The 14,001-nt window shown below is 37.5% G+C and overlaps 1 protein-coding gene across 1 annotated transcript in view; it reads right to left on the bottom strand.

Moving 5' to 3' along the window:
• The window catches only part of LManII (Lysosomal alpha-mannosidase II), a 36,491-nt gene extending 26,740 nt beyond the window's left edge, over positions 1 to 9,751 (bottom strand). Inside the window, exons 1-6 of the mRNA XM_089251360.1 lie at positions 9,481 to 9,751; positions 6,900 to 7,002; positions 6,579 to 6,752; positions 5,463 to 5,656; positions 3,367 to 3,472; positions 2,528 to 2,625 (exon numbers count right to left, since the gene is read on the bottom strand). Coding sequence (XP_089107486.1) covers positions 2,528 to 2,625; positions 3,367 to 3,472; positions 5,463 to 5,656; positions 6,579 to 6,752; positions 6,900 to 7,002; positions 9,481 to 9,585 — 780 coding nt within the window. The 5' untranslated portion in view covers positions 9,586 to 9,751. The remainder of the gene's footprint in view (positions 1 to 2,527; positions 2,626 to 3,366; positions 3,473 to 5,462; positions 5,657 to 6,578; positions 6,753 to 6,899; positions 7,003 to 9,480) is intronic.
• Between the last annotated feature and the right edge of the window lie 4,250 nt (positions 9,752 to 14,001).

Genomic DNA, 14,001 nt, shown 5'->3' with positions numbered 1-14,001 from the left:
AGAATGATGCATATATTTTAATGGTATATTAGTTCTGAAAAAAATCACCATACATTGTCATCTGCTGCACCCCTAAGACCTTCAAGTCTATGGCTGGACTGGGATCATTGATTAATATGAATCTACCTAATATGCCTCAAAACTAGTGAAAATAGTGACCAAAATGTTCAAAAAAGAGACCAAATAGTGACCAAAATGTTTAAAAGTGACCAAATAGTGACCAAAATAATTTTAGACAGAGACCAAATGGACATTGAATTTTGATTATTATCAAATTGAATGAATTGAAATTGAATTTAGTTTTCACTAAACTTTGTATTTCAATGGAACTCATTGAAATTGGTTTTTTTTCAGATAATAGTGTGAAATAAATCAAACTCAAACACATTCTGCTTACCAGAAAAGTTTTGAATACCTTATCAAATTTATCAACAACTATGTGTGAGAGAGTAACATTACATCCTTTTTAAGTAACAGTAGCAATGCCTTTCCCCCATGTTGCTTTCCACAACCCATCTTAAAATCAATTTAAGCAGGAAAAACTTCAAAAACGGGAAAAAATTTTCACATTCAAAGAAGGAAAAAAAAATGAAATAACACAAAATTTGATGAGAGAATTTGTTCAATCTACATTCTAGTGGATTTTTCATTCATGTTATGCTATGAATGACAGTATACAAAATGTACTCAAACTTTTTTTAACTAGTACAAATTTTATTTACATACCTAGGTTTGTATTCCAACAAATTTTAAGAAATTTACTATAATGATTTTAAAAAAAAAACCTATAAAATTACATTTTTACAATATTATTTTAAATTATTAAATTAAAATATTACTTAAATTACTGAATTAAACAAATTATTAAATTGAATAAAGTATTTAATTATTAAATTAACTAAATTATTTTAATTATTAAATTAACTAAATTATTTTAATTATTAAATTAACTAAATTATTTTAATTATTAAATGAACTAGATTTTAATTATTAAATTAACTAAATTATTTTAATTGCTATACGTTGAGGGAGGGCAATCCACCCCCCCCCCCTACAGCGTCAATGGCAGAGTGTACTGAGGCATACATAATGTATATCAATTGTCATCTGCTGCACCCCTAAGACCTTCAAGTCTATGGCTGGACTGGGATCATTGATTAATATGAATCTACCTAATATGCGAAAATCGATAGAAATATATCGGGAAATACGGAAAATTAGGATAAAATGAACACAAAAATCGAATCAACGACCAGTGCCGTCTTAAGGCATGGGCCCATCCGGGCACGGCCTGGGGGCCTCAAGCGAAGAGAGGTCTCACAAAAATGAGATCTGGTTGAAATTTTCGAGAATGTTTGGTAGGGCCTCCGAAAAATCAATTGGCCCGGAGGCCCATGATACTCTTAAGACGGCCCTGTCAACGACATACAGGGTTTATAAATGCGGTTGATACAGAGTTTATGGATGCTGCTGTCAGGGTTACCTATTTTAGTGCAAAAAAAAGTCGCCACGTTAGCTCCGACTCCTCCCGTAATTTTCAATGACCAAAAACAGTGAATTTGCCCCCCACCCCACCCGAGGCTCCCGATTTACCATGGCCGTAATACAATATTTTTTTCTGGAGGGGAAACGTAATTTTACTTCCCCTTGACTGTGAAATTCGATAATTTTGCAAATAAATTTTATTGCCTTTTCTTAAAGATACCATTCCATCAAAAATGCCATTCGAGGCATTGCCCCCCCCCCCCCAAGTTTTGGATCCGATCACGGTATGTAGCAACCCGGGCCGCAAGTACGAACGAAAATTTACTATCGCCCGGGGCCGGTATCCATTTTTTTAACGGAAAAAGAGTAAACTCGGCACCCCGGCACCCTTCCTCGTTCAACACCCATGGAACCAGACCCCGCCCTCTCCTATTGCGGTCATAACAAAGACTCGAGACAAACTTTTTAATAACTTTCGAGGTCTAAAAAGGGGATTGTTTTACACAACACCGATATTAATCCAACAATCGGTATCGTGAAGATGCTCTGAAGGCTTTGGTTCTACGGGAAGGGAGCTAACGATCGTAGTTCAATGAAGGGAGAGAGAAAATTAGCGACCTTGAACCTTTAAAGTTCTTCCTTGAAGAAAAGAAAAACACTGACAGCAGAAAAGCGCGCAAGACCGAGTTTTTTTTGCTAAAAAAAGTGGAAAAAGTGACCTGGGCCTGAAAATACATAATAAAAGTGAGTAGTTTCTAAAAAAGTGACTTTTAGTGAAAAAAGTGACCCGTGCCGAGCCCTGTACATGGAGCTGGCAAGCATACAAGTAAGCATTTACTCATTAGAAGGCTATTTGGAAATTTCTGAAACTTTTTAGAAGGATCTCATACATAATATTTTTTTTCTCTATTGGTCTTTTTTTTATTTAGTTTTATAGATGCATAGATAAGAAAAAATTATGCATAAAATTTTATGTTCATCAATTATCAGTGAATTGCAACATTATAACAATATTTGATGTAGTAACAAAACTTTTGCTCACCATAATAGGTTGATCATTGCACAAAATATCAAAGCAAAAGCCTGCTGGAGGACTATACCCATTAGGTAATGCTCCAGTGAAGAGATCACCAGCCAAACCTATACATTTAACAAAAAAAAAAATGCAGAACTTCGGACATGAACAGTGATCAGGGTGAATGCATTCACGAATAAACTAACCCAAGCAGTTCAAATTGGTCAAGCACATGGTCATTTGATCATTTTACAGGACAACTGCAAATATTCATGCTTTAAATTTAGTAACACTAACTGACCTTGAAACGTTTTTAATCATTGTCAAAAATAAACCATTGATGCTTTGCAGGGAAAATGCCAAAAATGTATACAGTATAATGGCAATCAATGGTTACACTGTTCAAGTACTGTGTGCTGGAGCCTCAAAGAAATACAACCCAGACATGGCACATGCATTAAGATGGCTCCGACCACTCCTTCACAATGATTCCAGGCTGCATGTAGCTCGGATGGACAGCAACACCATACTGGCTTAGCTGGGAAACAATGCTATCTGCCTTACACCTAAGACCTTCACCAACAAATTGTCATCCCTTTCGTTCCCAGGACAACCACCTTTGTGGTAAGTCTTTTGCAAATGAGGCAGACACCTGCAGACTTTTTCGTGTATAAGACATCTGATTCAAACTGTAATTATGCAGCTAGAGGCATATTGCCAAAAAGTGCTGGATGTCAATGATTACTTTGAGAAGGACTAACTATGTGTTATAATTACAATATACTTTTCATTTCTAAAGATCCAAAAATGACAAAAACTTTTTTTTAGCTCCCTTGTATAAAGGGAAAATAAAACGTTATTCTCACCTAAATTATTACTCCCTTTCCATACATGTTCCATAGTTTTGTTCTTCATCCTCTCAGCTTTCTCTTGGTAATCAAGACGTCCAAAAAATAGTCCATCAAAATACATCTAAAAATACAGAATAAAAATATTTTAACAAATACGATAATATTATCATGGTATAACCTAGGGGATGTATGAAGGACCAACTTTCGAGGAGGGGGCACTAGTGGATCATTGAGAAAGATGCACAGCAGATTTATTTTAGAGAAATTTTAATACTAACTTTCACAGAGAAGTATTTTAGAATGTAGGAAATCAATTGAAATGACATTCTATTAAATCTAGTCCTGCAGAATGTGTAAAATTCTCCCCCCCCCCCCCCCATGTGTAAAATGCCAATGATAGAAACTATATTGATCGGCTGGCCTTCAATCAGAACTTTCCCTATATATTGCACTTGGGGAAAAAAAACATTATTTATTTGATGTAACTGATTTTATTGCTTTCTTATAGAAGGCATGCACAGTAATTTGTCGCATGTAAGCTTCTCATTTGCTCCATAAAACATAATCTTCTAATTTTAAATGTGCAATGGAACCTCGATTATCCAGAACTGTCTTTTAACAAATGCTGGTTTTTTTAGTGATAAATTTTTTCTCAATGATGGCAAATACGCAATATGATGTGTTTTTACATGTTGGAACTAGCAACAGCATAGGAACTTATCAAAAATAATTTCATGGGGAAAAAATAGCAATGCAGCTACAAAGGACAGACTACTGAACCATACATGCACCTCATCCATATTCCTTTGCGGAATGTCTAACGAATTGGTGTATGTTGGAACATGTGTGTGTATGTATAGTAAACCTGTTGTGAAGTTTGTTTCTGTGTAATGCTAGTTGTGTGTAGTGGTTCCACCTGCCACCAATTTTTCCAACTATGAGATGTAAGTAATCCCGTCTTTAAAAATGTACAGTTATTCTGATAAAAAATGTTTCAAATACAGTTTGAACTATATATATGCACTTCACGTTTTGCAAACCACTTCAAGGCTCAATAGTTTGGAGAGTGTTCATAGTACAGTAGAACTCTGGTTTAACAAATCATAAAAAACTGACCATTTTATTCATTGAGGAAATCATTAAATATGGGTAAAATTGATTAGGAACATAAACACACTTGAAAAACAACTTCTAAAAGCTTTTAAAAACTTCTCACTTTGGGGTTGCTATTACAACTTATTTCTGACAAAGATTGGAAAAAATATTTATATCTAAACTTAAGAATAAAGTTTGGATGCATAAAAAATGGCCTTATAGAAGTTTGTTTGGTACGTTGAATATTTTTATCAAACTCTGTCAACATTTCCATTTTTTAGTTACCAAAAAAAACTGCTTTCACTCCAGATGACCTGCTATTCTTTGCTTGTCAAGACAGAGCACAAACTTGAAGTAACTTCTTTACTGAAATCTCAACATATGGACAGCACAATGTTTTATGGCAGGGGTTCTTAAAGTTTTTCCACCCGAGAGGCACCCCCTTACCTAATCAATGCTTATCAGTGACTCCCCACAGCAGTTTAACAAAGAATTTCTTCAAAAAAACTTTTGTCAGGCAGATTCTCAGCGAGGCCTCTGGCAAAGATTGATGCCACACCAGAGCACTATGGCACATAGTTTGAGAACCCATTTTAGGGTATTGGTGTGCACCAATCCACTACTGAACTCTTCCTACGAACACTCTAAATGACTTTACTACCTCCACTAAAAAAGGAACAAAGTCCTGCTCTCCCTTTTTGTGTTGGAAGTGGAACAAAGAGCCCTCCCCTCTTTTCTCTAGAAAAGAGCTGACGGTCAAATCCTGTCATGCAGAATGTCATGTATCAAAATTTAATGCCATTTAACAGCATCTTCACATGTGTTTACATGTTTTGTAAAAATGTCATATTGATCTTTCTATTAGTCAGAAACACATGACATTTTTACCGAACATGGAAACAAGTGTGAAGATGTTCTTAAGAGGCATTGAAAAAAGTGAAATTTTGGCTCATCACATTTTGCACGAACAGTGCAACAGATTAGTGAGAGTATACACTACTTGATTTGCTAATCACCTGGGCAAACAGTGAAGCTTGTTCTCGAGAATGACCAAATGGATCAATTTGCCAAGCAACCTTTGGCAGTCCACATGAACCTAATGTATCATTCAAGCGACGCAGTCCCCAAGTCATCTGATCAATGATAGAATTGTAATGAGTTGTTGCTTCATCATTCATACTCCATCCTCCTCCAGCAAATTGCAGCTGACCTAAGCATGAGATAAATACATGAGAATGAGTGAAATACAACTAACGTGGAGGTATAGCAGTTTGCTATGCCCATTGTCCACTGACGATGGGAGCAATTTAAGAACTAATTAACGGTCAAAGATGGTGGCAGTCATGTGGTCATTCATGCACTGTGATGACCTCAAATCACAAGAACCTGGATTAGATCTTTGCTGGTGCAACATTGGTGATCGGCTGAAAATGCAAAGTGGATTTTCCTTATTTTTCCCAACTGTAAACCAGCTTTCTTTTATTAAAACATAATGTTCACAAAAAAGACTGGCAAAAAATAAATAAATAGGTGAAATAATTTGCAGACCAGCAAAAAATAGGAGAAATAACATAAGAACTGGCAAAAAATAAATATGATAAATAATTTGTGGTCCGGCAAAAATAGGAAAAATAAAAATTTGTAAACCAGCAAAACAAATACAGTAAGTAGGGGAAATAATTTGCAAAACAAATACAGTAAATACGAGAAATTATTTGAGAACCAACAAAACAAATGCCGTAACTAGGAAAAATAATTTGTGGACTGGCAAAAGACAAATTTGCAAATGATATTTATCATCCACGATAAAAATAAAAACCAATAGAGAGAGAGAGAGAGATATGATATACCAATATATCACAAAGCTGGGCTGGAAGAGATCTAGGCAATGGGATAAGTCTAGTGGCAAAGTTCAGACATTTGTGTCAAGCGGCTATATGAATTTGTAGAAAGGTTTCATGGACAGGCAATGGTTTGTGGCTTTAAATCGCATCAACTTAAAAAAATTAGTATTCACTAATGGTAGTCCCGATAATTGCAAGTACCAGGAAATGATTAAATAAAGATCTTTGACAGATTAAAAATTATGTATTGGCAAATTTAATAAAAATGTACATGGAAATTTGACATACCATTGCAAGCCAATTTTTTGACCTGATGTCTTACATAATCGTTTTGCTCGTTCCACCATCGCCAGAAAAAAGCAGTTTCCACATAAACAAACTTCTTGTTAGGGTCATGTAATAAAGACTGGACAACCGAGTCGATAACGTATTGCACACCCGCTCTCTGAATCTGTGATTTTGCTGAAACACAATTAAATAAAATAATATAACTAATATCACATATTACACCCTCGCACCGCGGCAGAACACGTGAATTGAGAGCAGAATCTCTATCAAAGCGGAAGACATTTAATTTAACTCAGGATGTTAAAAGAATTAATAACATACCCCCATAGTAGTACTGATCGACGGTTTTAAGCCACCCAACATCATTATGCGTATGACAAACAAGATGCACATTCAGTTTCTCTGGATCACCCTTCGGGCAAGTCTGGAAATAAAAAGTATTAAAATAAATAACATCAGCTTTACGTAAACATTCAATTTTAGCGAATATTCCAATTTACCCCCAATGTTCTTGGAATTTTGAAAATTTACCCACAGGATTGTCCCAGAATGAACCTATTTAAAAGCTATTTTCAAAGGTTTTATACAAAGTCAGGGTACTTCCGTGTTCACCTTGCTGGCCCTGCATTTATGATTATGCCAAGATTGCAGTTACAGTTTTGCTAAGGTTCTCACTAAGACCATGAAATGGGAACGTATAACAAGAGAAACAAAAATATATAAGGCAAGATTCATTGATATCTTACAAGTTACCTTGGCATTCCATCCTCGGAGGATGGTATAATAAAGAAGTACTGATTGTAAAAATATATAAAAATTCCATTGGTCCACATATTCATTAAATTTGAACAGGTTTCACTTCGATTTTACTTGAGTTTCAAGGCAGGCCCACTTCATTCTGCATCAAATGTCAGTTAGCCTTGCCCTTCTTGCAAATGAATTGAACAGGGTATTTTCAAAATTTGCACAACAAGAACTACTCACAGATACCTGCGTATAGGAATGATATTTCGTCTGGTGATTGTTGTACAATTACTTCATCATTATGAGTTTTCAGCCTTGTCCAAACACTCTTTGAACCTGCATCTATTGGTGAGTCATTGAGGTGTCACTAAACTTTATTCAATAATAGGATAACATGTCATGTATCATAGGTCATAAGATGACCTAATGATAACATGTTAAAACATGTAAAGAATTTTTGGTCTCAACCGCAAGCTTTTCAGTCGTTTGCTTTGTATATTTCAACAGCAACAAATGAGCAGGGCTGAAACTGGGAAATGTAGGTGGGCTGCCAGACCAGCCATGGGGTGGGCATTCTAATTTTACTGCTCCTTTACTAGGTCGGCAAAATGTGTGCTTGCCCCAGGCTAACCAAGTATCTAGTTGCAGCTCTGTAAATGATATAGTGTCAGATTTGTCTCAATAAGATCTACCCAATGATACCTATTTTGTTATGATTTTTTTATAGCGAGCAAGCATACCTGGGCTGCTAGAGTGTGGATCTTGTTTCAAATATGCAAAAAAATAAGATAAAATGACATAAGTCCCGATAGCTAGAAATGGACTTTTTCCTATGTTATGATGTTGGTCTTTTGTGTACTTTGTGAAAGTGATAACAATACCCAAATGATAGCATTATCTGTGATTTTAATAAGCAGCATCTACCGTACAATCTATTTTTTTCTTCAGCAATTTACTTTTCAGCCTGTTGCCGCTCTTCTTCCTGGTCGGAAATTTTCTTCCATTGGAGGTTTTTCTTTCGGTTGGCTGTTATTATTATTATTCCCTTCAGCTTAGTAGGCTTGCCAATTCTTTTCCTGTTGGTCTGTTTTGTCATCGTCTGAAGGTGAAATCACCTCTAGAGGTCGCTCATAATATTAGGCTTTTGCACTGAAGAGTGTGGCATTTGAATCAGTTCCAATTTTGAAGCTTATTTTCTTTGCGTCACTATACCGTTTCGGATCTCATTTTCTTTAAGGTTGAGCATCTCATATTTCCCATTCTTATTAATTTATTTCATACCAGTCATTATACCCGGAGTTTTAATCCAGAAATTGTGTTTTTATCGAACCTAGAAACCATTTTTTAATTGAACCCAGAGAGATTTTTTTTTGCTCCAATTGCTGCATTATTTAAAATAAGAGCCCAGGTTTTTATTCGTATCCCAGAGCCCTAGAGTATTCACAATGTCATCCTGATCATTAGCAAATACAGGCTCCTTGAATTGGGAAGGGGCTGCTAATCAATGAGAGTCAGGGGTGCAGACATGAAGAAAACATTGAGGGGAAGACTAAACCCTTACGGATCAATCATCCCAAAAAAACCTACATACAGACTCAAGCTCGCATATAGGAGATGGAAGGGTGCATTGCATTTTCATTAATTATTGAGAGGGCTCAGGGCCCTTACAAAATTTATTCGAGGACTGAAATAGCTTCAGCCACATATGGCGAGAGTATGTATAGTGAACAGGCAATGCCGTCTTAACACATGGGCCCACCCGGGCATGGCCCGGGGGGCCTCAAGAGGAGAGGGGCCCCAGAAAAATGAGAAGTAGTTGAATGTTTCGAGAAGTTACCAGCTAGGGCCTCAGAAAAACCACTTGGCCCGGGGGCCCATATGATGCTCTTAAAACAGTCCTGTGAACAGGGGGTGGGCGAACGTACATTTCCACCCTCCCACCTATGCCAGTAAATTCTTTCACTGAAGGGGGGGTGGTACCCCCTCCCTCTGTATCCACCTACTATCATGATTTATAAAATGAATTGATCTAAAGAAAAGTCCCGTCACATGTTTAAATAATTTCTTGAGACGCATAGCTTATACCGATTCATCGAATAACTGTAAAAATGAGATAAACATCATATCAATTGATCCAATATATTAATTATTTTTTCACCTCATAGCCAGAGCTTTCCTCGGAATGGATCGGGATACACGAAGAGAAACTCAACAAATACAAACTAACAATCGTAAATGCGAATATGCATCTCGTGATCGACATCTTTCCAACCTTCGAAGAAGTCACCCGATATCGGATATCGAGCCTAATATTTGCTGACAGGTGTAGGATATCGACAATAAAATAATGAAATAAAAATCGATATCAGAGATGATAAGCGCTTAAGATCAAAAAGATCAAGGATCACGAGACCAATGTAAATAGAGACGGCTGAGCCGAACCTTTATAAATAAGATTTTTCCTACTGCACTGTCATGACCATATGACCCGTATGTACAATGACATTCTCATTCTCTTCAAGGATGTCAACTTGAATTTTTATTCTTTATTGAAATCATAAATTAAATTCATTTTCCCAAGTTGTATCATAATTATACTATAAGTGAGGATATTTACCTCACGTATTTGTCATGTTAAACGTTTTATTTCGTAGAATTCATTTTTGTAAACTTCTCACGATCGGCAATTTTTCGGTCCTTCTTAACAACAATTGGCAACTTTACCTACTTTTAGCATCATTTTTTTTGGCAAAATTTGACGATTTCATGTATTTTTTTTCAGAAAATGGAGAAATGTATAGCCCCGAAAACTTTTTCTTTTTTTAGTGTAGTGGCGTCATCTGTTGTGAATTGGGACAAGTGAATCATTGTCGAAACAGCGCGAATGTGTAAAATTGCAGACTGGTCCAGCTTTTGACCCTTTCATTAATTCTAGATTTTTTTTTTTTCTTTCATTAATTTTGGAATTATCGAAGTACATTTTCTTTAACTAACTAAAATAGCAGGAAAATCCTGGGGCATCTCACAAAGCATTAGGAACATCATCTACAAGACGGTAGTCGAGAGATTCTTAGCCCATGGCGCCTCAGCTTGGTATAGGCAACACCTTCTATAGCAAGCTGCTTTAGAAGGTATTGGTATAGGCATCCAACCACAAAAACACAACAGGCCTTAGATAGCGCGCAGAGGAAATTTCTCTTAACAATAACCCGAGCCTATGACATAGGGTGACCATACGTCCCAGTTTTTCCCGTATTTTACACGAAGCCTACTTGAATATTTATTCTTTATTGAAGTCAAAGATTGAAATTATTTTTCAACTCATAAATTATGTTATGATAATTACAACTATAAATGAGAATATTAATCTCCCACATTCGTCTTGGTGAACGTTTTTATTGTGGAATTCATTTTAATCCACTGCAATTTGCAGTAATGCTTCATTTCCCGCCATTGGGATTTTACGTAACTTCAGCAATATTTGGCATCTTTGTTCGGTTTTGGCGTCATTTTTGGCGATAATTGGCAATGTCCCATATTTCGCTCAAGGAAATATGGTCAGCCTACTATGACACAACAGCTACGCTCGGACTCCAAGTGATCACAGGCAACTGCCCACTACACCTAAAGCTCCAAATGGAAGCGGTCTACACAAACGTAGTTAGGTTTAGGAAAAACATTCAACCAGAACTTGTAGACTTTGACCCCAATAACTTTGAAGCACGGGAGCATGGCTGACACCACCACCCCTCCTGCTCAACTATCCCCAATCAAATTTCGATTGACGGCCACGATATAAAACCAGCAAACACCCACATATGCACAGATGACTCCAAAACCGATGAAGGCCTCGGGGCAGCCTATTGTGTATACACAAAGAATACAGAAAAGCAAACGTGGCAAGCAGCACTAGATAAAAACAATAGTAACTTCCAAGCAGAATTGTTAGCGATAGAAGCAGCTGCACAATACGCAACGGGGGCAGAAGAGCGAGTTTTAATAATAACTGATAGTCGCTCCTCCCTTCAAGCACTTCTAGATCCAACAAATAGAAACACAATAGTACGTGTATTGAGGCGGCGTCTATTAAATAACCCAAAAATTTTCCTAGGTTGGACCAAGGCCCATGTAGGTAATCTTGGAAACGAGAGAGCAGACTCTCTAGCCAAAGCTGCAATCAACTGTGACAATAAACTTGATAACCCTTTCCCACTAACGCTCCTGAAGCGACAACTTAAACAAGCAACCCTCCAGAAATGGCAGCAAATTTGGGACCAAGAAACAACAGCTAGGAAAGTGCACGAAATTGTCCCTCGAGTCACATACAACACACTAAACTGGAATAGGGAGGTGACTATCTTCATAACAGGACACGGCCCATTCCCTATATATCTACACGAACGGAAACGCCGCCGAACAGACAAATGTGCCTGCGGTATGGTGGGTACTCCTGTTCACTATGCAACATAGTGCAAATTTACAAAACATCTACACATGTACAAATATTCCGAAAACAATAGAAAACAATGGATCACTCAAATAATCAAAAACAAAAACACAGCAGCAAGGATTACACAAGCCTTGTCAGATATATACACGCCAACAAATCTGTCCACCAGATTTATAAAATAATGTTTTAAATGTTACAAAAATAAGTGGGAGAAAAAACAGAAATGGATAAAACAACAAAAATCATATCCACATGACTGCCGCTACTAATACATAACCATCACATGTACAAGATATAGCATGTACTAACGGGACCCGAACAAGAATTTTTATGACATTCCCGTTACAATGATGTAAATGTGATAACCACAAGTGTCTTTCATTCCGCTATTTTAGCTAGGGTGCTAGGCGGGACGACACGAATGGTTTCATAATAACCATATAAAGTATTACATTTAGTTTATACTTTATATGTATATATATATAAATATAACCAGCCAGATCGAGTCAACCAAAACACCAAGACCGAAGCTGATCCTTAGCTAATGCTCTCTCCATACAATCCCCCATTTAAACCAAGCCCACATTGCTCACCAAAATAGGTTTAGGGCGAGACGACTCGACCTGAAAGTTATATATATATATGTATATAAATGTGTGTATATATGTATTTCTCTTTCCTCTATTCAAGTTCTTCATGTATTTCATGTCCACAACACACGTGCGTACTCATATTGTCGTATTCATGCTGCTCACCAAATAAGGTGCCAAGCGAGATACCACGGGTGATCCCTAATTGTATATATTCCCCTACACAATACTTCTATTTTGTATATTTTCATTAAATCCACCGAAGCGAGTAAACTCAACCCAATAAAACTGATGCTGGCTTCTAGTCCGCAAGTTATCAAACTCATCTGCTCACCAATAAGGTGTTAAAGCGAGATGACTCGCTCCGATGGATATATATATATATTTATTTTTTTTCTGGCCCAACACGAGTATTTAATTTTGGCGCCTCCCTTGCCCGTTTAAATTTTGCCTGTTTCCTCTATTGTTTCCCTGAGTGTTGTGTGCAAAATGCACTCTCCTACCTCGTGAGTGTGATCGATGGCCCTGTGTACTCTCTCGTTTTCTCCAACAATCTGCTTGTACATGTCCAACACGACCACAAAAAAAACATGTGATGTGTGCTCGTGGTATGTGTGTACGGCTGTTTCTCTGTGTGTACGTATTAACTTGTTGTGAGCTCAGATTGTGTACTTGCATGGTGAGCTCTCTAATCTGGTCGCTCAATTGAGACACGATGTCTCCTTGTGCCTCTTCTCTTCTCTGCAGTGAGCTCATGTAGAGTTTGTTGTTTGCCTCCTCAGTGAGTGCATCAGTTACAGCTTGGTCAAAATTTGGAGGGGCTCTGCTAAGCACATGGCGTTGTATGTCGGGTCTAAGCCCAGCAACAAAACGAGCCTGCAGTAACCTGTCGTTGGCTGCTATGACCTCTGGAGAAATGGCGGCTGTGTTTTGGAAAACCCTGTTGCCAAGGTGTCGCACTCGAGTGGCAAAATCTTCAACTGACTCCTGTTCCTGCTGTACACAGGTTGCCAGGGTGTGCAACTGGGTAGCCAGGGGCACTTGTTTCTCAAATCGCGAGACCAACTTCTGGGAAAACTCCGAAAAACTGGAAATTTGGTCGTTTTGTGGGACGGGAAAAAAATATGCCTCGGCCGTTGCCGACAATTTTAATTTAGCGATGGAAAGGACGGGGGGGGGGCTTCAGCGGGTGGGACTCCCACCCGACATAAGGTTTCAACGGAATAATAGTGGCGGTTGTAACAAATTCCGACTGCACTAAGGTCTCAATTTTATGGAAACGGGAGTTATTTCCTAACAAAGATTGTTATTTTAAATATTCTTGTTCAACGAATCAAGCAATTTGATAATATGATTCATACTTCCTGCTGTTTAAATTTTAAAATTTTATTTTAAATATGGCTGCAGGTAAAATTATCACTCTGGAAGTCAAGCCAAGTGACACAATCGAGGTCGTCAAGGCAAAGATCTGGGAACCGGAACTCATCGCTCAACCTGATCTGAATCTGCAGTCTCTTTTGTTTGACGGGAAGCACTTGGATGACGATTGTACTCTCTCGGATTACAACATTGGGGAATATTCTACCCTCCATCTCACGGGCAGACTCTTGTCATGCAAAGTATGTCCTGCAGGGTGTAA

This window comes from Pholcus phalangioides, unplaced genomic scaffold (genome assembly GCF_987345545.1).
Source record: "Pholcus phalangioides strain wild (caught in Gottingen) unplaced genomic scaffold, Ppha-v1.0 ptg000024l_1, whole genome shotgun sequence".
Taxonomy (NCBI): domain Eukaryota; kingdom Metazoa; phylum Arthropoda; class Arachnida; order Araneae; family Pholcidae; genus Pholcus; species Pholcus phalangioides.
Note: the sequence above shows the minus strand (reverse complement) of the source record. Positions and strands in the feature narration are given on the sequence as shown.